The following is a 27,349-nucleotide window of genomic DNA, read 5'->3' as shown; positions in this document are numbered from 1 at the left end:
CCCTCTTCAAATACCCTTTGTGGGATCAGATGTACTCTCATCATATTTACACAGTATGCTTTATTCATGTCTGATTCAGGGCTCCCACAGTTTCACAGGAAACTGTTTCACATGTTATGCACAACTGAGCCACTGAAGTTTAAGTAAAGGAAAACACCTTATTCATTTGGACTACATTAAGTCAAAAATTTTATGTGCGAATTCAAGAACTACCCCTAGAAAGAAAGCTCAGGTTCCATATTACACTCCAATGCAAATTCAGGTGCAGTCTTTCACTTGATACAGATAGTAGAAGACAAAATTTGTTTCTGAGACAGTACAGGTCATTTTGCCATAACAGGAAAAATTCATACAGAGTTTGATTTGACAGCTGTCTCTTGTATGTGGCTAATTTCAGCTGAGAACTTGTCTTAAAGGTTAGATTAAACATTACATTGTAAGCGAACCACAAGGAATTTTTTCATCATGGTTTAAACCTGGCCAGCAGTCAGCACCACATGGCCACTCACTCACCCTCCCCTACCCTTGGCGAATGGGGGAGAGAGTTGGAGGAGTAAGGGTAAGGAGACCCTTAGGTTAAGATAAAAACAATTTAGTAATTGAATTAATAATGATAATAATATTAGTAATAATAGAAAATACAAATGAGTAATGCACAGTGGGATGGCTCACAGCCCCTGACCAATGCCCAGCCCGTTCCCAGCTAGTGATCCCAGAGAAGAGAGAATCCTGAGACCACCATCCCAAAAACCTGAGTGGTGCTTCCTGATCAACCCTTATCTATGTACTGAGTGTGACGTTAGATAATACAGAATATTCCACTGGCCAATTTGGGTCTGTTGTTTTGGCTCTGCTCCCCCCCCAGCTTCTTGTGTGTATGTGTACTAGCAGGACATGAGAAGTTGAAAAGTCCTTGATTTCTTAGCAACAACTAAAACCATCAGTGCATTATCAACATTCTTCTCATATCAAATCCCACACTGAATCCAAAACAAAGCACTGTTCTAGCTACTAAGAAGGAAGGAAAAAAAACCCAACACTTGGCTCTATCCCAGCTGAAACCAGGACACATTTTACTCAGTGGATATTTTTAATCTATTCAGAGGAAAAAACAAGGTCATTTTTCTATCAAGTGCTGCTTTTAGAATGATGATAAATCACCATTTTCTGTGGTGTACAGTTGAATAATGAAACATGATCCCCAGCATAAACTGCTGGTCACCCTAATGACACCTAAAGTCTTTGTCTTACTGGGTTTTGATCCCAGGACATGGTCCCAAAGACTTGGAACTTCAGTGATCTGAAAAAAAGCTGCGAGTAATCAAAATCTGCATTAGACACCTAGCATTGACTTAGGGGCATGGTTTAGTGGTGGACTTGGCAGTGTTAGGTTTATGGTTGGACTTGATGATCTTAAAGGTCTTTTCCAACCTAAATGATTCTACTTGAAAAAAATAGAGTCTAGGCTCAAATTTGCAGGATTCGGAGATTTACCGAGACATTTTAGCTGTTGTTCAAGTAAATGTATTTCTCTCTGTGGTCCACTAAGTTGTATTGCAGTAAAGGCAGCAGTAGGGAAGGTTGAATTAAGGAATGTGTCTGCTGGTATTACTCAGCACTAGTATGGAGCTCTGCAGTCTATAGTGTCATGTTTCTGCCTGCAGCAGAGCTGGGGAGAAAGTTGCTGCTTTCCACTACCCTACTTCTCTGCTCCACTGCTGCAGGGACACTCCTATAATTAGAAGTGAACAAACATGGATCATTCTGATACAATGTGGTTAGGGAGCAAACCTAGAGACCTATCCTAAACTGGTTATAAAACTGGGGTTATTTACTTAAAAGATGTTTTTTCTAATTATTAAAGATTTTCTGTCTTACTTGGTCTGAAATGAAATTAATTTGGTTTTATGTTCTCCACCCATGATTCGTTTCCAATATGCTGCAGGTTGTCAGCTTTAGGCCTTGATGGAACAAACCACTGAATGCACTAGAATTTACAGTAGAAGAAAGAAGGAATACTTACTTTTCATTATTTGAAACCATTACAAAGGCATAGAAGTTACATTGCCTTCACTTTCCAAAATTTTCATAATAATTTCTATTTTTTCCAAAAAGAAGTAAAGCACGATGTGAAAATGCAGAGTGAGGAACATAGAAATACAGGGACATAAAAATACAGGGATTTCTTTTTTTCCTCACAAACATTATTCTAGTCACAAGTATTCTGGAAGATCAAATAAAGTCACTGAAAGTAAAACATTTCCTGAAGGTTTTTGGTAAAACTTTGTTCTCTGATAAGAAAATGCTTTTTACTGCAGCTGTCTATTGTCTCCCTCTTTGGTGTGGATGAATCAAAGGACTCTGCCCCAGAAAGGCTGATGGGAAGTGTTGAGTAGCCATAGCTAATGTTCATAACAAATTGTCACCACCATTTACAGGGGAAGGAAAATGCCTGGTAAGCATTTTGTCCTTACCAGGATTGAGAATGGGACATGTGCATCCCCTGTTGGTCCAGGATTCTGGGTAAATGCTTCTGTTGCTCCGAGCAATTTTCACTTTGCCTGATTTCAGGACCTTCTTCACTTTCACAACAACTTCTGCATGGGTCCCTTTGTCATGAGCTGATAGGATTCTTGCTTTTATCACTGCCAGAAAGCACATCAAGATAGAGAACAACAATGAATTTCTAGATGAATTTTGTGTTATACTGCTAAAAGGTAGAATTTTAACACCTTGAAAGAAGACATGGAAAAATACTGCAGTTGTACAGAAAGTGCATTCCAATGCTTGCCCACTTCAGTCATGGTTCTTCTAAATAAATTTGGAGAAGAAAACCTACATTTTTCTATTGAAGTAGCCAACTGATCCTTTCACCATGTTGTTTAGCAACTACTTTTTAATTGGCTGATGTCAAATGCTTGGAAATCATAGGAAAGCACTTTTATGTGTATACATATGTATACACATCCAAGAAGGATGGAAAAGACAGATCAGCAGCTAACAGTCTGATTTTAAGTGCACTGATTCTAGGCTTTATATTTTGTAGTTTGAAAACTTGTGATGAACTTTAACACTGGCCTCTCAAAAATTTTGTAATGTGGGAAGGGACTGTCTGCTCTACAGGAAGGAAGTCAAGAAGTTTCCCGTCTGTGAGAGACAAGAAACCAGGCCTGCGAGAAACTGAAAAAAACAGCCTGAGAAAGCAAAAGTTGAGGCTGATCGAAGAAATGCCTCAAACATTCGCAAGACAAAACTATGAGTCACAGGGCGCATAGTGTGGAGGTTGAAGCTGATAAGGCTGCCCAAATAACCCAAGATGCAGCTGGAGGAGGGAGCCCTGTGGAGACAGGACAGTTCTGCTCTGGTGCACCTGGCCAAATTTCAAGGGCCATCTGTCCGGTGAATGATCTTTGCTTCATTATCCACAAAATGCATATTAAAGTTAACACCCCTCAATATGCTAACGAAGGCTAACATGATCATGCTAATTGCATCATCCCATGAAACACCTTACCCCTCCCCATCCATGGGATATGTAGGTATGTGGGTCGACCTAGGGGATGGACCCAAGGAAAGTGTGTATAAATCAAGGGGGGGGAAAGAAAGAGGGGGGCCTGGAGAGTGCAGTGAAGCGAAGACGATGGATGCAAGCGAAAAAGACAGATGCCTCCTGGAACCCTCGCTGGCGGGATCAGTGCAGAAACCCAGACCAGTGATCTGTATTTCCCCATTCCCTCTATCTCCCTCTTTTCCCTTTCCCATTAAGAAATGCAAGGCATATTATATTGCTTGCCACAACTTGCTATATACTTAGCCAATTATCGTGTGTTCAATTAGTACATTGTGAGTAGTTAATAAATGCTTGGACTGGGAGATTCGTTGTCCGCTCCATTGGGGATTTGCGAATCTGAGTCACTTGTCTCCCTCGTCTGAGCGGGATGTGACACCGTCAGACTGCAGGCATGTCACGTGGCTAAAATTCCATGATTGCACAACGAACCAGAAAAGGCATTTTTGTTTTGTAGCCCAACATCTGGTTGCCATGATAAGTTTCAGTTCCTTTAATTTAATAGGATCCCATAACTTTTTGGCAGGGTAGTCTCATCTAGATCAGCCCCACAAGCAGGCTTTGTTGTGTCGTGACACAAGCACATCAAACCTTTGGATCCCAGAACTTTCCTTTCTTGCTTCATGGGATGGTGTGAACCAGGTGTTCATAAATGACAGTATTAAATACCTTCTTGGTAAACGAGCATGGCCATTTGAACTTGCATAATGAGTGCAAAAACAGTGACAGTTTAGATGCAAGGCTTTTAGCATTTATTCTTGATGTAGAGGCCAACCATTCCCCTGAGTTATAATTCTAGCACTCTTTATGCTGTAAAGGGGGAAGCTGACTGGTTGGAGAGGAGACACCACGGAACCTTGCATGAGAAATGCTGTTCAGTTCTGATTGGAAGTTGAACACGTCACTAGACAAAAAAGGCAGAAGAAATCCTACCTCTTATTTCATGACTTAGCTGGTCCTGTCATTTTTCATAGCTATCAGCTAATAACATGCATAGAGAGAACACTGTGAAACTATCGTACCTTGAGGGCATGTTACCTACTTACCATAAGCATATTTCATTTGGCAGAAGTCAGTGACGCTTCCAAGCACCTTTTCTTTGCACACACACTTTTCTAGCAGGGCAACCACAGAACACAAAGGGTTGGAGAAGAGCCAGGACATGAAGCAAATGGGAAAAAAGAAGCAGCAAATGATACTTGGTTATAAAGTTATATGTATATAACTCCCATCATCTGGATAGGCCTTAAAAGTAAGTTTGAGAGTGAGCTCAATTATTTACACATCTGTTTCTTGTTACGTGATACAATAATTGTTCTGAAATCTGATCAGTACTGTCAAGTAAAATGCAGCCCTCGTGGGATCTATTGTACAGTTAATATACTGATACTAATAAAGAGATTTGTAAGAATAAGATCCAGGTGTAAATCATGTAAGTAATAATACCCTTGTTCAATCCCATAAACCAAGAAATGCTGATCCTTGCTGGTATTAAGGTAATATCCCTCTCGGGAAAGTCAAGATACGCAATAGGTGGCAGTGTTACCTCTGGGTCTTACAAAGCCCCTGATGCTGCTCAGTGCTGACCTTCCTACACGGCATGCAAACTGAGGACTAGTTCAGTATTCAAGGCTCCACCTCATTCTATAAGGCTACTTTGTACCTTTAGCTTGATACAGTATGCTTGACTTTCTCTCCTGAGCTGTGTGTGCCACAAAGAATATCTTACCCTTAAAATCATTTGCATTCCACCCTAGAGGTGGTGCGTTTCCGTGACGGCTGACGTGATCTTTTTACAAATAGTATTTGAAGTTCTGAACAGCAACTGAATGCTTGAGCAGGAGCTGTGTAAAATCGTAAGCATTATGACTATAATTACAACAACAAAAGGAGAGTATTTTTTCCACACAATCTTATTCATGACTTATCAATTTCCCAAACTGAAGTTGGACAGTACAGGTGGTTTGGAAAATAGCAATGTAAGTGTAATGATAACCTATATAGTTCAGATTAGCAGATGTTGCCAGCAGATGGGGCCAGGCAAACTAGAGATGAGTGGGGGAATTTAAGTCAGGGTGGAGAGAAGAAAGAACTGGTACCGAGTGAAATTACTAATGTTCCCAGACTCTGGGCTGTACCTGGGTGCCTCAGGGCAGAAAATCCCTGCTCATGGTCATTCCATTTCCACTCCTCTTCGCTGTCGTTGGTTGGCATTTGCACAGGGTCAGGGATTCGTCCCCCAATGGGGATGTTAAAGAATGGCTCATTGTCATAGCTGAAGGGAGGCATAAAACAGAAGACTTGGTTAGGACACAAGATGGGTGGGAAGCAGGCGTTTATAGCATGTGTCTGTATCCAGACAGATGAGCTTGCTTTCTTCAAGTTGGGAGTGCAAATAAGAGCACAACTTCATGCCATATAGAGAGATCACAAGATCTAGGCTTTTATTTAGGCCTTACTACTGCTGACCTAGCATTTTTTAAAGTAACTACATATTGGGCCTTTTTTGCTCTTATTTGTTTTTATTGAAATAAGTAACTCAAGGTTAGTGACTGCTTGTTGATGTCACTAGGAACTGAGGACAGCTGCAGGACCCATAAAACTGCAGTCACTCAGCAAATCGTAGGATTTCTGTACTGATTAATGCACGTTTGGGGTACGGATGCCTGCCCTCTAAAAACAAGAGGGAGACCTTGTAATTCATTCTACCCTGGGCATAGACAAAGGGCAAGCTCTCCAGACTCCTCCATCTATTTCCAAGGCAAACAGGTGTATGCTATACATATTTCCATGGGGTTGTGGAGTTGGCTATTATTACTGCAAAAAGTCATCATTGCAAGGTTGCCTTGGATAATACAATGGACTTCAGAGCATGCCAGCCACCGAATGGAATCTAAGAAACCTTTTATGATTTACAGCCACCTTTTCAAATGATTGTGCATCCTTCAGCATCCTCCAGTTACTTTCAGTGCTGCAATATTTCAGTTAATCTGTTTCATTTCACAGAATCCCATCTCAAAATGAACCCAAAGGAGGGCTTCTTTACCCATTGAAACAGTTTCCAGTATGCTGGTCGCAGTCTCTGGCACAGTCACAAGGGCGACAGCCATTTTCTCCAAAGCCCCAGTAGCCCATGAGACATCTATCGCAGTTGGGGCCCGCCACACCCGGCTTGCAGTAGCAGAATCCCGTCTTGGGGTGGCATCGCCAGCTTCTGCTGAAAGTTGCGTTGGCTGAACCCATTGGCTGGCAGGCGCAAGCTATGGAGATACGGTAAGAGGTGACAGATTATGTGCCCAGGGGTCATCTGGTTAAGTGACATTTTTGCAAGCCTGATAAACTCATGCCCTCTTCCTTACGCTCAGTAGATTTAAGTCAAAACCAGTAAACATGTTGTCAGCCTACATCTGAAATATTATTTTTGTTTCTTTTTAACTCATTACTCACAGCAAACCAAGTACAACTGGGACCCATTTATGTGTGAAAGTCGGTTCTTCCCTACTACACAAATCTTGACCATACAGGGTTTTGAAGCGGTGGCAGGAAGCCTCCAATGTGTGTAGGGTAATTCACAAAGGGTAATTCACTTTTAAAGTGTTTTGCAAAAAGATTTACTAGCATGGACAAGGTAAAAAATGAAAGCTATTATCTACATTGTCTTTCCTGTGAACACAGAGATCACAAAACTACTGGTTCCTCTGGGGCTAGATACAGCTTATACAGGTGGTTCAGATGACCTGAAACATTTTTTTCGATTTCTGCCTCCAAGGAGTCCACAAATTTCCTTCAGTAGAAGTTCTAAGGGACATATCTCACCATGAAGTACTGCATGTAAGGAAGCTGATGAAATTGTTTGTACAGATACATGAGCAGATTTGTTATAAAGAAGGTGGACAGAATGAGAGAAAATCTCTAAAGTCACTAGACATATTTTACACATAGATGGAGATAAGCAAATAGGAGGAAGAAAACCCAGATCTTTCTAATGCTATTGCCAGTTTGACACCAGCCTGGCAACTCAAGGCAATGTGGCAGTAAAACAGGCAGTTAGAGCTCCTGTGGGCAACTCTGCCTTCACAGACAATGAATTGTCATAATCTCACGCCACCAGTACATTCCCAGTGTGGCAGTTTCAGGGAGTGAGGTGGAAAGTAATACATGGATAGTGGTGCAAAGCCAACACAGTTGACTCCTCTCCATCAGGGCAGAGGCTAGATGAGATGGTCAAGCCTTGTGCCAACAGCTCTGTAAAGGTAAAATACAAGCAATAAACATACCCACTTACTTCTGATGTTCAAGCAAGTATGATTAAAATGAGAACTGAGCTGAACTCTAGGCCTTCATATTTCAGCTCTTTTCCTATTAACAAAGCAGCATGCCCTGGCTTTTGCTTGTAGCAGAAACCAAAAAGGAAATGCATCACTACTTCATCCATCTGGAAGAGAGCAGATCTAAAAATCTTGTGGCTAAGACCTACTTTAACAGAGATTTTCAGTTAAATATTGAACACCCAAGGTGTTTAGATAGCTTGGATCAGGGGCCAGCCTTTTAGATGCTTATCTGAACCAAACATGATCTCCAGAGCTTTTGAAGTTTGCCCATCATTGCTTCTAATCAAGCTACTTTTCTTCATGGGCTCATAGATAAGATACCAAATGAACACTCTGATTCCACACATCATTTTCCAAGGGGAAGGGGAAAGTATATGACTATAAAGGGTGTTAAGTGTAGCAGGGACAGAATCACTTTCATCTGCAACCTCATATTTGATGGTCAAGAAAAGAAAATGTCTTCTGAAAATAGCACAAGAAAAAGGCTGAGCAATTTTGTTTAAAGGGCATTTCTCTTACGATCTGCTTACTACGTAGTTATTTTTTTCACCATGCCCTATGTTCTTTATGCCAATATTTTTAATAATATTATTACACTCTGCTGTAGACAGATCTCCGTCCGTTGTTTTCAAGGGACGCTAGCACAATAGCCTAAGGACAGAAAATAAGCGTGCTGTCATGGGCAATGTACTCAACACAATGAGCTGGTTGGCGGATGGCAGCAGGCTCGCCTGTTTGCCACAAAGCAGTCTTGACTTTGGGAGCAAACCCAGGGATTTTGCTGTCAGTTCTGGAGAGCAGGTGTAACAATGAAGTGCTCATTAGCACTGACAGTTTCAAAGGCAAGTTCTGATTTGTTGCTGCTCAGCTTGAATTATTTTTGCCCAGATTTTTGCAGGGCTGACTACATCACCCTAAAAGAGGAGACACTTAGTTCCACCTGTCACTGAAAAAAATGGATGTAATAGATTTGGGGATAAGGATGGGAAACACACACTTCCTTTACTCCAGACAGGTCTGAGCCATAAGAAGTAAGAGGTTGCCAACATCTGGTTTGGCTTGAATCCAGGTTTCTGATTTCACTGTAATATCTCTGTATGTAGGATCTACCTGTGGAGTTTTCACCTTAAATTTCTTATGTTTCTGCAACATCTGGGTCCATCTTTATTCCCATTTTATTTCTGGTTTTTAGGTTTCATCGGTTAGGGTCACATAACAGATGGGCAAATCATTAGCATCATTAGACTACCTGTCACCAACTGAGACTAGATCCTGATTCAGGAAGATGAGACCTTCTCCCATCCTATCCCTAAGGGAAAGTATTCCAGGACAGTGACTGACAGCATTGGCAGAAGCTGATGAGGAGGTAGGAAAAAAGTGCCTTTTTTTTTTTTCTCTCCTCATTTTGGGGCTACAGTTCAGGAAAACTAATGTTCCCAAATGAACTGTGGGACATATTCCCCAATTAGGAACTGGGGCAGCTTCTGGTGGATCAGAAATCAAGCTGAATCAATAAATGTACAACACTTTCAGATGAGTTATACAAGTGGCTTGCGAACGCTTTACTCAGTCTGTGTTTGTTTAGCATTTCAGCTTGGGTGTGTACATTGTCTGGCTTCCAGAGTATTACGGCCAAAATCCCAGTTGTGCATCTAAGGTAACTCCCAAAATAAGAGCCCACATGTCACATGCTGAAAGGGCAGCTGTTGATGACTGGGTTTTATCTGTTTAATAGTACCCCAGAGTTGCAGATAAACCTCATAATTAAAGAAACATAAAAGCAAGTTTCTAAAACCTCACCCTTTTACATTTCCCAATATTTGATAACACAGCATCTTTCCCTGCTGATTTTTGCTTCTTTTCTCTTGGCAAACCCTAGTTTTCTCTCTATCCGCCTCCCTGTCTAACAAAACACCAGCCGACATGACAATGGCCTTGTTTGTCAAAGGCATCATCAATTATGTTAGGGACGGTGTGCAGACAGTTTTGGCTCAGAGATGGCTGGTTTATTTGGGTTCTCCCCTTGACAGCAGTGTAATGAAAAATTTCATTATTGTACTTTAGAATTGGCTATCAGTCACAAAGCATCACAAAGCATCCTCTTGCCTTTTAGTCTCACTCCTGTACTAAGTTTGTTTTGTCAGAAACTACTGTAAAAAGGAGACAAAGAGTAATGATAAATGAATAATTCATACAGCAGTCTCCACTCAAGTCCTCAATAAATCTGTCTGCCCTCAGCACAGCTGTCTTTCCCATGTAATTAGACACAGTTGTAAAATATAGTATTGGTTGTAACAGTACAGTCCCAACTTATAGGAAAATAGCAAGCGCTCCAAGTAATTTAGTGGACTTTGACATATCTTGCCTTAAACTTCTGTCTAATAATACTGCATAAGATACAGCTATGAGGAGACTCTGGCTATTTGATGAAAAACAGGCAAAACGAAAAATCAAACAAAGCCTTTTGAGTCTGAAATATATACATGTGCATCTTTAGAGCATATGACTGAATCAGGGCAATTTTTGAAGCATGTGGGGATTGACTCAGCCAATGATGTTTCTTAAATGAAGGAAATAAGATAGACAGCTGTGTGTGTGGTCAGGGCTGATTAAGACAGACTTTGAACCAAGATGTGATCAGGCCTTTGTGATATTACAATTAAAAGTTCACTCCCTCTGCTCAGAAGTAAAAGGATGAGAAGCAGAGCTTTTCAGAGTGTGTGTTTGTGCATGTGCATCTGGGCACATTTTAATTTTTAACCCTTCTGCTTAGAGTTAAAAAGCTTGTTTTCCTGGAGACCCATTTAGATGGGTCTACATGCCTGCATTATTTTTTAAGCTAAGCAAAGGGTGAGTACAAAAGATGGTGCCATTTCAGAAGGATCCCTTAAGCCTTCAAATAAGCCACAGGAAAGAGCCAAGGATACGGCAGCTTTTCTAACCATTGGTTAGGAAACGATTAGGCTTCCGAGTCAAAGCTCCCATACAAGTCTATATCCAAACTACTTAATCCTGTGTTGTCACCCCCAATAACAGGCAGGTGTGTGCCTTGCTCTGGGGATCTTTTCATGCCTTCCTCTTTTTTTTTTAATATAGATCTAAGCAGTGTCAAAACAAGGCTCTGCACACAACCTGGCTCTCATTCATCCCCAGCTGCTAGGAACAGGAGAAGCAAATGAATCAGAGGGAAGCTACCTCTGCAGACAAAAAGAACTAGCAGATTCACACTTACATGTCAAATTTCAACAGATTTTTTCTTTTTTCCAAGGGAATGTCTTTGCAGTCTCACATGGGAGGGTCAGCAAAGGGTGGTTTGGATAGTGCCAGGACATCCAATTGTTATACAACTCTTTTTTCCTAGCAGTGATTAAGAGAGAATGCTGTTCATTATTATGACTAATGCTTAAAGACTCTTTCTGGGCCTGGGCAGTGTCCTGTTAACTTTCTGGGAGCCTGAGGGGGATGTCACAGCTGAACATAGACTTTGCTCTGGATGGCAGAGCACTCTTCAAGCGTGCTTTCTCAAAGGGATTAGCACAGCATTTCATTCAGCTTTTTCATCAGATTTCCTTTCCCAGCTCAGTATCTACTGTACACAAGGGTCAAGTTTTGATCTCCCATTGAGGTTTTTTTTCCTCTGAGTTCAAATGGGAAGCTGAGGACCAGGTTGCTCTCACCAAAATCATCCATTTGCAGTTTATTACTGCTTTTCAGCACTTGCCCAGTGGGTGGGTTTTTCATTTACTGTTGTTAGTCTGGCACTGTTTTCTCAAAGTGAGATGATGCCTTGGAATTGGTACATGTAAATCCTCACAAACATGCTAATCCAGAAGTGGCAGCTCTTCAATTTAAGATCAGCAGGCTGAGGTATGAGAGAAATGTACCTGGTGGTCTAATTGTCTAATGTCTTACATGTTAGCAATGCTCAAAACAGTAACTGTTTTTTTTATTGAGTAACCAGGGTTGGTTTTAGGGTCACACAACCTGAACAATTTACACCAGATTACATTTAACAGCAGTGCAAGTTTTGCAACCTAAAGGATGGAGAAGAGGGCCTCTATCTTACACCCTGCATGAGGCCTTTCAGTTTAACATCAGCTCGAAGCATAAGGAGCTGATGATGGTTCTGCAGATGAAATCTTCCCTATGTCAAACTGAGTCTGTTCTAACCAAAACAACACTGCTTGTCTGCACTGGTGTTTCTGGTTTTGCTGTCACCGATAATAACCAGAGCAGTGAAACGCTCCATGAAAATTCTCAGCAGAGGTACAGCACAAATGAAGTGCACACTTACACACTGCCTGCAGACCACATGGGGAAGTGTTCTGGGATCAGTTCTTTCATCATACAAAACACTACCCTATGAAGGTAATTTGTCAAATGTCATTGTGGGAATTCTCCTCCTCACCTTAAATAAAAGCACAGATTAACCACCCCAGTCCCAGGTTTCTCTTAACTGTGAAAGATCCCATTGACCTGAATCATGCACAGATAGAGTCATGCCTACCTATATGCAATAATGCTGGATGAAACCCATTAGATTCATCTCAACCAACAGAAACTCTGGTGCAGGCTAGCGATCCAGAACACCTCTTAAGTCAAAGAAGAGACATAGATATCCTCTAGAGGGCAATTCAGCTCATCTATCTTAGGCACCTACATTAGACTGCAATATATCATTCCCTAGAGGTCCCACTGTTCCTCCACTGTCTACAAGGAGTCTAGAAAAGACAGGCAACTTTCAGGTGGCTAAAGTGGGATGGCAGCTATCTAGGCCTGAGTGTGCCAGTCAGAGTGGAAACAATTGCATTTGGGGGCCTTCTGCTGGCAGCAGCATGTTCCCAGGTGAAAAGAACATCATTGTGCTGGAGTGGCACGATAGGAATAGAGCTCTTTCACAGTAAATTTCTGAGCAGTTTTTCTTTTGCTATGCAGAGTATTGGCAGGAGGTACTGAGAGGCCTGTAACCAGACCAGACAAAAGATGCAGAGGTAGAGTCAAGGTCTGATTTCATCCAGGCAGACTGTTCTAGGGTTTCCACACAGATAGGCTGTATTTTCAAACAATGTTTTTTCCTCTTCACTGCTCTCCAGTGCTCCTTGACTTTAGCGGTTATCTAAAATTACACATGATGTTGGTTACTACACCATCACCCTGCTGTTAGATACAAGAGTTCATACACAGATTCTTTCAGGTACTATGAGATTGAAAATTAATATTCTGGCATAACAATTTATTCTCATTACAGTATTTCCCTGTAGCAAATCTGCTTAGAGTAGAAACAGGACTAGAAAGGGGCAAACATAGAACACACTATGGAATACAGGGTGAGGTAGATAAGCTCACCCCCAGCCTTGTCTGCTGATCAGTGTTCTGTGATGAACGTTGTGAAATCAAAAAGAAGGGGTTGTGTGGAAGCAGTCTGCGCTGGCACTAAGATCCAGTGGAAAGAATAGAAAAGAGCAGAAGGGTGTGTTGTGCACAGAAAGTTTAAGTGCTATCACAGGCCATACAGTCCTAGGGAGAAGAGTGTTTGTAACCTGAGTGTTTTAAGAGAGACCTTGATGAAGAACATCAGAGAGTGAGGAAAGCTTCAAAAGCACATGATGCCAGTGAGCATGAGTATAGATGACAGGATGAAGTTCTCTGTGCTGGCAACTGATGTCTGAGCTATGGGGAAGGAAAACTTTCCAAAGGGAGAAATGAAATTATGTAGCAACCTCCCAAGTAGATGCCAGATGGAATCAGATGTGTGAAGCCTGGCAGGATACTCAGGAAATGTTTACCCTAAGTGAGGGAGATTTGCGCTATGTTCCAGACTGGCTGGATGCAAACTACCTTGATCCAGAGGTTGTACACCCTCTGTGTACAACCCTTAGTGCCTCAATGCCCCAGTTACTTCCTAACACATCCTGCTGAAGTGCTAATGAGGCAATTAATTTGGGCAGAGCACCCCATAATACAGCTGTAGAATCCAGAGATAAATCTGAGTAAGCTCTGATCTGTTTGTTCCCAAGTGGATATGCATGGTCTCATGCTGCCTACACCTCCTGCAGCCATTATTATATATATTTATGTGCACAGATGTTGCACAATCAAATGGAATTTAACAATGCCTACACATAGGCACACACAGTCTTGAGAGATGCAGAAAAAAACAGCTAAATAAAATGTACCTCAAGAAAAAAGGAACCATAGTATTTTGAATGCAAGCGCAAGAAGAAGGTACCTTTCCCCAGAATGCAATGCATTTGGAGCACTCTAGCAGTTATCACCAAAAAAAAAATGTGTGATACCAGGGGGAGAAACAGACACAGAAAATCAGGAAAATGACCTTTGATCAGAAAACTGTAGTTTAGGAACAGAATACAAGGAAAGGGTAGTAGTACTCATGAGTTACTTCTATAGGAGTTATTGATTCTATAGGAGTTATCAAGTTCTTTCTTTTAATCATTCTTTTAATGATTTTTTCACCATTACGTAACAGTAGTCACTTACGTTTGCAGACCTCTGTAGAAGACATGGGTTTCCCTCTATCTCGATAATACCCTGGTTTGCACCTTTGACACCGATGTCCCTCTGTGTTATGCTTGCAGTTGTCGCAGACCCCACCGCTGCGCTTTCCCGATGCCAGCCAAACACTCAGATCAAAATGGCAGCTGTCAGCATGGTTGTGGCAGCGACACTCTGATGGGAAACAGAATATATTTCAGGCTTATACAGTAAACAAAAATACTATTCAAATGGTATCATTTTCCTACTGTAAATCATGAAGGAAATATCTGAATGTAACACACTTCCTCTGCCTGCAATCCTTGATTTTCATAAAAACTAGAAATTACAGCACAGGGTGGGAGTCCCAGCAGGGTCTGAGAAGCTTGGGTGGTTGTGAGCTGTGTGGTATTCTTACAGTAAGACAAACCAATCTGAACCGTATCGTAAGCCCTGCACAAACCCCATGGACACTAAAACACATGAGGGGATGTAGCTGCATGAAGAACAGATTTCTGCCTTGTAAATGCCACTTGCCAATAGCCCAAATGGGCCAGCTGCAGTAGAACAACATGCAGACTGAAGTTTTCCATCAGTGACCACCAACTTATCCCCGGTTTCTGTAATGGTACCGTTAGTGTAAATTGACAGAAGTCTTTGTTAGGGAACTTTGCCTGCTGGCACGGTGAGTGCTCATCCTGAAAGCCTGGATCTGTAAACTCCCTCCCACTTACTTCTGCATTCATTTGGTGCCCCTGTTTTTCCATCTCCTGGCTTCCAAGGCTGATCGTTGTATAGCGGTGCACATTTGTCACAGTGGTCCCCTGCTGTGTTGTGTCTACACACACACTTCCCGTGGACCTGTCAGGGGAAAGAGAATACACTCAAACAGCTACAAGCAAGAATATAGTGGAGTGCCCAACAGCCTCGTGAGGAGGTGGGAACTCCTGCACAACTCCCACACAGCTCTCTGGCTCTCTTAAGAAACCCACAGAGCCTGGAGCTTAAATGTGTAGCTTTATCTCTTCACACAGTCACTAACGATGTAGATTTTTCCTCTATCTTCCAGTTTAAATGCATGTGGCAACAATTTCTTTTTAACTTTCCAATTGGCTATTTTACTACCACATTGATGAGCCTCTAGAGTTGTGTCACAGGAGAGCACAGTCTTAACAGAGGATGCTGGACCCTGTCTTATTTGACATTAACAGTGGTCTGGAAAAGAAAGTAAAGATAGGGCAATGAAATCACCATGAATTACTAAATTATGAGCAAGTAATGCTGCACCTCCTAGCACAGTTGAAAGTGTAGCAAAAATATTAAACCTGGAAAAATACCAACCAATATACCCACAGAAATACAATCCATACCACATTCTGTGAGAGGAAAGCACTGATGTTTGAAGAGACTTAGGTACAGTAAGCACTAACCTACCAATCTACATATGAATATATATATATTAAAAAAATAGGTTAGCAGTAAAGGCCCAGTAAAATTCTGGTCTGTGTAACTAAGAGCACTGTAACTCCAGGTGGATAGGAAATTGTGCCTGCAACGCTGTGTTCAGTTTTGAACATATTATCAGATAAATGAGAAATTGGAAGATGTTCAACAACAATGAGCAAAACCTGGCGTGGCTGAAGACTGGGGCTGATCTACAAGCCCTAAGCATATAAATCCACCTAAGGTATGAAACAAAAATTTACAAAATATTTGAGGGTGAAACAAAGAAAGAAGCACAAAAAGCTTGACTAAAACTGGCTAAATAGTAGAGGTTTCTCTGTGGCTATTTGCTTTAAAACTTACTTAAAAAAGAACTTACTTCTTCTGTACTTACCTGCTTTCACTGGAAGACAATAATGATTTTTAGTCATGGAAATATTCTAATATATGTCAGTTTTGGAATCAGGTATTCACACCAGAAACCTGACCTTAGAAACTGAGCTAGTCCAGCTTTCAAACAGAAAGTTACTATTGAAACTGATTCTGTTCTCAAGTAATTTCACACACCAGCCAGTTCCACTGTAGACTGTGATTTGGTGCACAAGATTCTGTAATATCAAGCCACATTGAAAAAGTGCTTTACAAGAGGGTTTTTATGTCATGGTTTTTGTTTTTGTTTTTTTATTTTAATTAAGAAATAGGATTCCAATATCTGTTTGCAATGACTCAGAGAAAGGATTTCGCAGAGTAAATATTTAGCATAGGGAGTGAGAGGAAGGGAAAGGCAGTACCATAAGTCAGGTTTCTACACTCATCTCAAGAGAAGCTGCTGATTAGTGGTATATATTTCACATGCAAGGAGACACTTGTACTAGAGCAGGAAACGCACAGAAATCAGGGACTAGACCCCTCTCCCTCCATGTGCTGTTGAGGATGCCAAGCTCTGTCACCGCTGTCACAGCTCTGGCCCACTGCTTTTTACACAAAAAGCAGAGGCTGAAATTTCATTTTGACTGGGGCGTGAATTGAATGTAATCCTTTAATCTCACCACTAATGTGAGTTATGTTTCTCCATAGCCCTTCCTGAAAGTCAGACTCTCCCTTTGCACTCCCCCCTTCCCCCATCTCACGTAGCAGGTAGCTTGGGATCAAGAGAGAGATGTTCAAAAGAGCAGTTGCGTGAACATGTTCCCCTGCCCCCAAAACTCATCTCCCTGCAGCAATTTGCTCTCCGCTCCCCTGGTTTCTAATCCTCCCAGACCAGATATGTCATGCAGCTAGCAAAGGGGATAGGCTGCAGCTGATGCCATTGCCCCTCTATGGCCAGCTGGCAGATTTGCTGCTGCACAGAGCGGTTGGCTGCCTCCTCACGGAAGACTGAGCACAGACTTCAGGGTATGCATTTCTGTCAGAGCTCAGCACCAGTAAACCTCAGGAGAATACAGTATGTAGCACATTATGGGGTGCCTCTCCAGACCTCTGTACAAGACAGTCATCCATGTTCAACACGTTAGATGGGATGACAAATTACAGAGACAAAGACAAAAATACTAATAAGCAACAGTGTTGGGCTTCTCCCTGTTTGGGTTTGGCTCTTCAGGCTTATACATCCCCCCCTGTGGACACAGTGACTGCTTTTCAGAAGCCACGGAACAGAGAAAACCACCAGGAGTGAGAAAAGATAAAGTGAGCCTGACCCAGAACCATAGGTTTTGATGTCCCCAAACTCCAGACTATCTGAACTTCACAGCTCATTCCAAAATGGATCAGAACCAAAACCTTAGATCCAGTTGCTTCTTAGGAAAATGCTAGTGTATTTCAATGCAAAATTTGTAAAGTTCACCCACTGGGTTTCTTGGAGATATATACAGAAACTGTGAATTCACTATATATAAAAAATTATATGAAATAAATGCTGAGATTGTATAGCTGGGAAATGGCAGAATTAAACCATACAATCTTGTTTTAGCCTTGAACGACATGATCAAATATTCATTATTCCACAGGACCCTGTGCTTACAGTGCACAGCACAGATGGTGTGAACATTCATGAACAATAATTCAGAAAGCAAACAGAACAATTCAGTGAGAAAGGAAGAGTCTGGTTGTTCTTTGGAGGTAAGTAGACATGTCAGTTTGCTCATTGCCCGCTGGTTTGTTGCAAACTGTAGTTTGTGGAGGCTATCTAGGAATGGCATGTTGTGAGTAGGACAGAGGCATAAAGAAAGCTTCCTGCCTGTGATCCCTGCTATTGAACAGTTTACCAAATACATGTGGAAGGATGACTGGCTTAGACAAAAGGGTTGAAAAGCCAAGCAGCCAGCAGACAGGAGAGCCACAGAGCAGGCAGAAGTAAGCAGTGGAGCTGACATGGAACTTTTTTTAGAAAGTGTTAGGTCTGAGGACTGACCTTTTTTGTATAGGTTTAAGAACAAGGAAAAGAGAATTGATGGGTTTGGGGGCAAAGGTAAGGGGTAATGGAAGAGGAAGCAAGTCTGCCAAGTCTCCCATCTTGGATGGGTATCTCATGGAAGATTTTTTCCATGGAGAGTAATCTCATAGACAGCATCCAAAGGTGAAAACAGCTAAGGAGGAGAGTGCAACATGAGGTGACAATGAAGTACAGAAAGGAGTTGGATAGGAGAAAGAGAGCAGAGACAAACAGCTCAAGTAGAACACACACAAGAAAGGTGATTCATGGATATAAGTGGCTGTTGCAGAAAGACTGGTTAAAGCAGGAGAAACAGCTGTGGAAGAGGCCTGTTACACTTAAGCATGAGGTGAAATAAGGGTAGGTGAGGTGTCTGCAAGTAGCGAGACAAACAATTTGTTCTCTTAGAGAGGAAGAAATAGGAGAGGCAGACAGAGACTAAAGTCCAGGAAGGAACAAGAATGAAATACAGGAAGCTGTCAGATAAAATAGGAAATGGGATATCTGCTCAGGGAAGGGAGAATGTGAGAGTTGCACTCAACATCAACACAAAGAGAGCAGGCACGTCCCTGACTTGTTATTCACTGCTGAAGTAAGTCCACACCTCTCTCACAAACATTGGTCAAAAAAACTAGAAAATTGTGTTCTCTAGCCAATGCAAGACCTCAGAATGCACCGGATCTCAGTGGAACACAAAGATGATTATGCCAAGGTAGAGAAAACAGTCAGAAAAATACAGATTCAGGGGAATTACATTGATATTTTTCTATGCCCTAAAAAGCAGGGTTAGAGTTGCAAGGAGGTAGTTAAGGAGATGGTTGTCAGGGAACAGCAAGGACCAGTTGCTCTTTAAGGGTTGAAGAGCTCTAAGCTGAGGGTTATCACAGCACAGACTGTGCCCTCACTGAGGGGGCACCATCCTGAGCGCAGCAGGGACCTGGTCCCATGGTCCCTTGGCAGTGCCAGACACAGCAAGGGGATGGACCAGGGGCAATCCAGGAGCAGCAGGAGACAAGCCCAGAAACAAGCTCACAACATGGGTTCAAAGTCCACCCAGGAGACAGAATGAGAGACAAGCTACAACACACGTGAGGGGGTCTATGAGGGGGGGAAGCTACCTACAGCATAGGCCCAAGGTCCATCCAGGAGGCAAGGCCAGAGGCAGGGATACAGACAAACACCTCTACAGCAAAACTCAAACAGGGGCTAACAGCCCAGGGCTGAGCTTAAGTGGACCCCCCGGCCAATGGACAGAGAGCATGGGTGGGAGTCCCAGGTGGGGCTGCTCAGGGCTGATAAAGTCCCTTTAGTGCATTCAGGACCCTGATAATAGCACTTTGATTGCCACTGGATTCATGTCATTGGAAACTTTAGGATATCTGACTCCTAGGAGGCATCTGGGAAAAAATACTTCACCTTTTGAGATTTGGAGCTGGCAATCCGGGTGGAGGGAGCTCAGAAGCAAGATGTGAGGAACAGAGGCTTACGTGAATTTCATGCCATCAATTAGGAAACCTAACCAGTTTTCAGCTAAAGCCCTGTTAGTTTATGACACGAATTTATATGAATACATATAAATGTATTGGCACAACAGGAGAAAGATGGAGATCCAGGAGATTTCTGTCTCACATCTCTCATATTTCACTTTATCCTCAGTGTTCAACACATGACACTACATCACTTGACATAAACTGATCCTTAGATGCAGAAGTATTTAGGCCTGTATGGGCTTTTCCACAGTGCTCATTGCTGCAATAATTGAGTACTTCAGAAATATTATGAAATTTATGATGCTTCCCTTCATCTGCTTTTCCTCATTACTGTGATAACTCTGGTTGTCTCCAAGGATCCTTCCTATTCACTGGAGCATCATCATATTGAGAGTTCACTGGCTCTGACTTTTTTGAAACTGGATGGTGCCTTCCAAAGTTATTTTGGGGAATGGATCAGAAAATAGATACACTGGCAGGCAGGCAGACTGTGTGATGATATAAACCTCTTCATTTCATAAAACTAGTCTGAAGTAATATGTGCAATAGTTTGTATTCTTTCAGTCCTGCTTTCTGAGTGCGTTCAGTGACAGTTACTCTTGTCACTAATGCATGCTATGAGCTTTGAGAGATGAAAACTGTTGCTTTAAATACTGATATTCTGGTTGCGTCAAGCTTCCAGTTCTCTAATCAGCTTTTACAAAGCGTAGAAGTTTATAGGCTGACATACTTGCAGTTAGAGGATATTATTAGTCCAGGAAAGGAACAAAAATGTTATGCTGTACTCTCAGTCACCATCATATTTTCTTTAGTAGCCACTTGAAAGCAAGCTCTGCTTTTGTGTTTTGGTATAGCAGCTATGTTCTCAGGCTGTAGTTTCATGATGTAAAGTCTTTGGTGGCAATCTTCATTTGAGACATTTCTGCTTTCCTTACTGCTTCTTTCTATGCTATCACCTTCTGCATCATGCCCTAAGTCATGTGTAAATTGGCCTGTGAAACTAAACCATGTTAAAAAAAAGTTAAAACTGCCTTTTTTTTTTTCCCTTGGCACTAGTATTTTTAATCTGGATTAATTCCCTCATCTGCCTCACAGTACAGTCATGCTGTTACAAGTCCAGTATTGCTGCCAAAGGCTTTGATTTGTACATCTACCACCTGAGCAGCTTTGAATCAGGACATAGAGGAGGTTATAGCTTCATGGATTTTATTGACAGGATGATCAGTTCCAATCATTTAGCTTGACCTGCTATACTAAGCCATGAATTTCATCCAGCAGTTCTTCCATGGAGCTCAGTAACTTCTGGTTGATTTATAGCAAATAGTGTAGAACCATATCCTGCTTTCATGCAACTGTTCCAAGAAATTACATGATACTTAATTCACCTTTGACTGCAAAAGTTGTTTCACCTGAATTCTAATCTGCAGCTGAGAGAGTGAGTGGAAATTTTCCATCTGTTTGTCCCACCATTTTTTTGATTTTTTGAACTCTGTTCAGCTTTGTATAATACCTGAAGCCTGTTGCTTTCTTTCTGCCCATTTAGTTTCTTTTACCTTTGTCCTTTCAGTAAATGTGGTTGTTGCTCTTTCTCCTGGGCTATTCTCAGTCTATTTTGGGGCTTTTTTCCTAATGAATGAAGGTTAAATTTGGAAGCCTTCCAGAACAGAGCAACTGTTGCTGATTCGGAGAAAATGTTTGTCTTTGGGCTCTGTATTCACTTTGTAATGTCGCCAGATAAATTTTGGATACAGCAGTTTGCAATGACATCAGAGGCTAGTCCTTTACCTGCTATTAGTAAACCAACTCTTTCTGGGTCATTTTGAGTGGTGAAATACAAAACAGTGTCTGCTATACTGCTTTGTTTCTCTTACAGTTCAAATGGGCTCTGTTGTCTCTCCAAATGAAGAGATGTATCCATGCAGATTTATAATAAATACTTCAATATCAGGTCCTGAGAAGAGCACATATGACTTTTAAGAGGCCAAATTAAAAATTTCCTTCACCTTTTTCAAATTTGCAAAGACCTAAAACAATGGATGGCTTGGGAGTAAGTCCCAGATTACAGTGCCTGCTATGGATAGATTGAAAGTTCAAACTCCTCCTCTAATCAGGAATGAAAAAAAGCCATTATTTTCCTATGTCACTTGCAGGTTTCTGGGAAAAGGTATAGTAAGTGTATGTGTCTAAAAACTAGTACACATATGGGTGTTTTCTGAGGTAACTGAATTTCTGGCTCATACTTGGTCACTTTGGTAAATTAAGTCTGAGGGAACTTGGCAGGGAATAAGTAGAGCTGGGACACTTGTGGCAAGGCCACCTGAGCCCATACAGGTTTTGGTCTCCACAGCAGTGAGTGAATGAGCAGTTGCTCGTTCAAATTCACTGAATAGGTAACAGCGAAGAAAAATCAGTGATAGTGTTTAGCTGAATATTCAGACTGGCATCACTAAGACCTTTTGAACAGTAACAAAAGAGCAGGATAAAGAGACCGGAAGAGGTACAAAATTCATGCTTCATCTCAGGGAATATAACTCAGCCTGTGACAGTTTCAAGACACAACTCCAACCTCTGCCTGAATTCACCTCCATCGGTCTTTACACACACGTCTGGCTGTGCCTTAGCCCACATTTCACTCTGCTTTCTTATTGTTTTCTTTCTGAATGCTAGCTTGATTTTTGTTCATGTTTGGGCTAAGCCATCCTCTTATTTTTACCTACCGTGCCAACAACTCTATTGTTAATCTGTAAAAAACTGCTGTTACTTGTATAACAGCTGTCATGCTGAAATGCAGCCCCTGAGTTACAGCAGGTAACAGCTCTTGGTGAGTGTCTTAAGAATGGAGAAAGCAGAAAGGGGAGCAAGGCTCAGTATTTTAATAGGTGAATTCCTGAATCACAGCATAACAAGTAAATACCACTGTTCAAATCTCCTGAAAGTGAATGGCACAAGTGAGTTTGGTCTCATTCGAGGCTTTGTTCCTGATGCTACTGAACAGTCTGGCCTGACTGCCAACCTTTGCTGCAGAAAGACCCAGAATTAGTTTTCAGGGAGGAGAAAAGGAGAGAAGCTCTAGATTCTGATATCTGAACAAGGATTTGTGGATTTACAGTCAGGCATAATGTGTTAGCACACTGTGGACAGTTCGGACAAGTTTGGACATGACCTGTTCATTCAACAGGCAAAATAATTCTGTCATTTACTTTGTAATACCCCTGGCTAACTCCAGCAACTCTCAATTTAGCTGGGTTTCTACTGGTTAATCCACAGTGGCTCTAGAGGTGTGTGATCGAAAATCCACTCCCAAAGTGGGCCTGTGAGCTCTTCTCTGAATTTTTACCTCTGTATTGAGGGAACTTGGCAGCATGCATAACTCCCATTCAAGTGAAATTATGTTGAGTAATGGAATAGATGAAGCCAAGAAAAAATTAGTTTTCTGCAACTTCTCTGCAGATGGCTAGAGCTTGGAGAGTGGGGGAAGGGCAGGGCTGAAAAAGATGCAGGACCAGCCAAATTTATAAGGAATCTGGGAAGGGAGAAAAAGGGCGAGAAAGTCTATGATTTAGCATAAAACTTGTGCACAGCAAGGAAAGGATTCTAAACACCTAAAGGGTGCAGGACTAATCCTCAGGACCCTTTCAGCACAGTGAGTGAACCAAGGCGAGGAAATATATGTAGGATTTTATAACTTTTGCACGGAGTAATATCGAGTTTTTTATAATCCTGTGCCAAATTTCTCCATATTTTGTGTGCACCTGCTGCCAAAGAATTAAAAGGCAAACTCCATGCACACACAAGGTACAACTCTAGACTAAAGATTTGCTTAAATTACTGGGAAATTTATTGGGGTATTGAAAAGCCTTGGTAAAAGACTGAAAACGTTTGTTCTAGTAACATGTAGGTGAGCTGAGGACAGAACATAGCAGTCTATTCAGTCCCAAGGGAGCTTAAAAACACAAAGACTTAATGTATGAGGCCAAACACAGCAGCTGCTATGATTGTCACATCACAGCAACTTCCTAGTGTCGGTGGCTGTGTCAAATTCAACTCAGAGAGTCAGAACAGTATGTATTAAATGGAACTTAAATGAAAGAACCTCAGAAATGTGCTGTACTATGAGACATTAGAGAGGTATTGGTAGCAAGTAGTGGCTGATAGCTGTGATAGGAAGCAATTATTCCTCTCTCTTAGACAGACTCACACGCAGGCTCTTGTAGATTTAATGTGAAAAGGAATCCTTAAAAGAAATATAAGACATACTTTACCAGACCTAAAATATATTTACAAGTGTTTCCAGCTGAATGTTTCTACTAACAGGGTTATTATGGTTCTTTCACAGAGATGAAAGTAGCAGAGAACATCTCTTAAGTGACTAAAACAACAAAACCACTATTAATGACAGCAATTATGCAATAAAATCAAAATAAATTTAAATAGCTCACCTATAGCCATTGCTTTTAAGAAAAGCTATGTTTAAAGGCTAATAATGTCAAATAGGAAATTGTTTGCTACCCCATCCACAAAATAAGAGACAGCTTCCTACAAGTAAGATGAGTGTCTGCATGGGTGGATCTACACTGAGCCCTGATTCAGGAAAGCATTTAGACATGTGTTTAAACACCATTCCTGAATAGGCATGTTTTTCTGATTTGGACTTCAGTAGTAGTAAAAGACATTTCCACAACAATAATAAAATGTAGGAAAAACTTGTTGACTTTATAATTGCAGAATTCCTGCTGACTGAACCACTGTATGGATCATACTGTCAAAATTGTGGTTATTTTCTAAATCATAGATACTCAAAACATCCTGTTCATAGTATGAATGCCAGATGCTCTGGCTGCAAACCACAGGATCTCAGAAGAGCTCATGGAGAACCTGCATGGCTATCAAGTTAAACACACTGAATATAATCAGAAGAGGGTAGAAACACAGCCCACACACCCTATGAGCAACAAGCAAATTAAAGATGCAGTATGCCATGGTTTATTGTCAGGGTACAGCAAAGTAGCCAAATTAGCCATCCTTCGTAAGATGAAATAGCACTCACAGACTAATTTAATTTCAGAGCTCAACAGAAGGAAGGATATGTCCCCCCTAAAAGTGAGTGTGTTGGCCAGTACAGGTGGATGAGGCTGCACAGCAGCACAAAAGTTCTGCTCTTGCCTGCACTTCAGTGGACAGTGCTAAGTGGAGAGGCAAAGGGTGCACAGAACTTTCTATTAAACCACCTAGGAATGGTCCCTGGAACCATTTTAGACCTAACATTACCTGAACCTTACCTGAATGTCAGTTCAGAACTGGCTGAACTACTGCTTATGTGTGTCCCTGCTATTTCAGCTGGAATGGCTGTAATGCAAAGGAGGGCTGATTCTATTGGGAGGGTAGGAGAACCTCGTTAAAGTTTGAGTCTAGTGTTGGAGAGCCAGCAAAACAAGAAATGTTCACAAAAACTACGGAGAGGAACCCAGATTACAGACCCTAACTCTGTACTGAACAGGACTCGAAACCTTTAAGATCTTTTCCTCAGGACTACCACTACAGCTTCTGTGCAATTCTAGGAGATACCTGACATAGCATCCAAGTCAAAACTATAAGAAACATACAGAATGCATACATTTTTTGAAAGGAAACACTGTAGACACCAACCCAGAGGTGTGCTTGAATTTGGAAGATACAATATATCTAAAATAAAGGGGGAATATGCATCATATTTTCATTTGGATTCAAATTTTTAACAACTCAGAAGGACAGGGGTGTTGATTTTTGGGGTGGCCAAGAACCAACTCCTGGCAGTAATGGAGGTGTTACTTTAAAGTCTTGGTCTTCCTCACAGTCACTCTGAAACAGCAAGAGAAGCATGGGATGTATAGAAAAGCTCTTTTTTAGATTTATTTAGGTCTTCTTCAGTTAAGGTTTCTGATGACTTCGGAATGTGATAGAATAGGATCTTCTGGATGTGACCTACAAGTCTGAATGTTCTTTTCCAACTTTTATCTAAGTAATTGTTTGAGAACTTCACTGTCATTTAGAGTCACAGTTTTGAAGCACATCTTGCCCTTGGAATCTAGGAACTCACTAAAACTATCCACTAAAATTAAAGAAAATTTAAAGAAAATTAAAGAGAATCTTTCCATGATGCTCCCCTGTCAGCTTCTTTATCATCTCTGAAGACAAATATCTGAAACTTTCTTATCCACCTGCAAGTTCCCACAAGGATTCCTGTGAAATGCTTTGGTCCAGTGTGGGTAGCAAAGGTGTCAGCAACACCACTGTCTTTTCATGTAGTTCATGTAATTCATGACTACTTTTTGCTCCATAGTTTATATGATCTTCTTCTGTGTTTTCAGATCATTGTGAGCAGAGCTTGAAATCCATATTCAGTTTTAACTTTTGGAAAAAAATCAGCACAGGGATCTGTTTCTACAATTTATTCTGATGTGATCTAGAAGATCTTGTAATTTTTTTTTTTTTTAACATTCTTGATGCTACTCACATAGCTGATGTACACAGAATAAATTTTTCTTAAACTAAACCTACTCTTTGAGTTGCCAATGACAACAGAGAGCACCTCCTGCACCTCTGCGTGCTGGACATCAATACAGACTGGCACGGCTTGGATCAGATAATGTGAAAACTTAGCTGGGGATTATCAGTAGAACTACACGAGATATTTGAAGAGGAGGTAATATTTGCAAGGGATACGACAGCCAAGTCACCTAGAAAATTGCTGTAGAAAAACAAGTTTTACCTTATGTAACCTCCATTATGCCAAACAAAGAATCTTACTTAGGACCAGATCCTGCTCCCTTTGAAGTAACTGGAAAACTTTCCATTTGCTTCATTGTGGAGGATCAGACCCACAGGGAGCCTAGTTTGTCTCTGTAAACAGGATAAAGAAGCAAAAGAAACATCCGAGGCCACTTGTAAGAATTTCCTGGCAGTGTAGGTACCAATAATTAACAAGTAAAAAACCCCTAATGCTTTAAACAAAAACATTTTAATCCACATTCGCTTTCATCTGTCCATACATACTTCTCATGGACTAGAAAGAGAATTGTGAAATGTTTGGCAAACACAAAGGACTTTGGTCTAAATTCTGTGTTCTGTCCATGTGCGCTTTCTGCTTTGTAAACTGTTCTGGAAGCACCCCTGGACTCAGCTGAAATGTGTCATCAAAGCAGATCCTAAACCTGACAGCTCTTATTAACGTTGTTGGAGCTGAATAAATAAATAATTTACTGTAGAGCAACACATAACTTTGTATGTCCTGCAACAGTGATACCTGGGACGGGGTTACGTTCCATTGCATCCAATGGTAGAAGAAGACTAGATGTATTCAGGTGGCAAGGTCCTGGCAGTTCTTTCCATTATAATGGGATATTAATGCCCTCCATTTAAAAGAAAATGCTTCTCTGTAGGTTCTGCAGCAAAATGCGATCTCAATAATTTCCCTCACTGACAAAGGATCTACTTGTAAGAGTTTGAATAATACAGGCTGTGAAATTCAGAAAGGAGAATTTTGTCCTTAGCTATCATAAGAAGCTATTTAAGTTGGGTGTGACATCTCTGTCTTTTTTTTTTTTCTTTTGGTCTG

The 27,349-nt window shown here is 41.3% G+C and overlaps 1 protein-coding gene and 1 long non-coding RNA gene across 4 annotated transcripts in view; one reads left to right on the top strand and one right to left on the bottom strand.

Moving 5' to 3' along the window:
- LOC141947613 (netrin-4-like) overlaps positions 1 to 27,349 on the bottom strand; it is a 57,991-nt gene that overhangs the window by 4,950 nt on the left and 25,692 nt on the right. For 2 of the 3 annotated variants that reach the window (XM_074878862.1, XM_074878864.1), the window contains exons 4-9: positions 15,126 to 15,252; positions 14,398 to 14,586; positions 6,615 to 6,828; positions 5,707 to 5,843; positions 4,615 to 4,683; positions 2,475 to 2,645 (exon numbers count right to left, since the gene is read on the bottom strand). In XM_074878862.1, the coding sequence (XP_074734963.1) occupies positions 2,475 to 2,645; positions 4,615 to 4,683; positions 5,707 to 5,843; positions 6,615 to 6,828; positions 14,398 to 14,586; positions 15,126 to 15,252 (907 nt within the window). The remainder of the gene's footprint in view (positions 1 to 2,474; positions 2,646 to 4,614; positions 4,684 to 5,706; positions 5,844 to 6,614; positions 6,829 to 14,397; positions 14,587 to 15,125; positions 15,253 to 27,349) is intronic. The other variant, XM_074878863.1, reaches the window with a different exon arrangement.
- LOC141947615 (uncharacterized) overlaps positions 6,717 to 27,349 on the top strand; it is a 37,110-nt gene continuing 16,477 nt past the window's right edge. Inside the window, exons 1-3 of the long non-coding RNA XR_012630214.1 lie at positions 6,717 to 6,841; positions 9,092 to 9,265; positions 17,841 to 17,952. This is a non-coding gene — a long non-coding RNA (uncharacterized LOC141947615). The remainder of the gene's footprint in view (positions 6,842 to 9,091; positions 9,266 to 17,840; positions 17,953 to 27,349) is intronic.

This window comes from Strix uralensis, chromosome 10, assembly GCF_047716275.1.
Source record: "Strix uralensis isolate ZFMK-TIS-50842 chromosome 10, bStrUra1, whole genome shotgun sequence".
Lineage (NCBI taxonomy): Eukaryota > Metazoa > Chordata > Aves > Strigiformes > Strigidae > Strix > Strix uralensis.
This window is presented reverse-complemented; position numbering and strand designations above follow the sequence as displayed.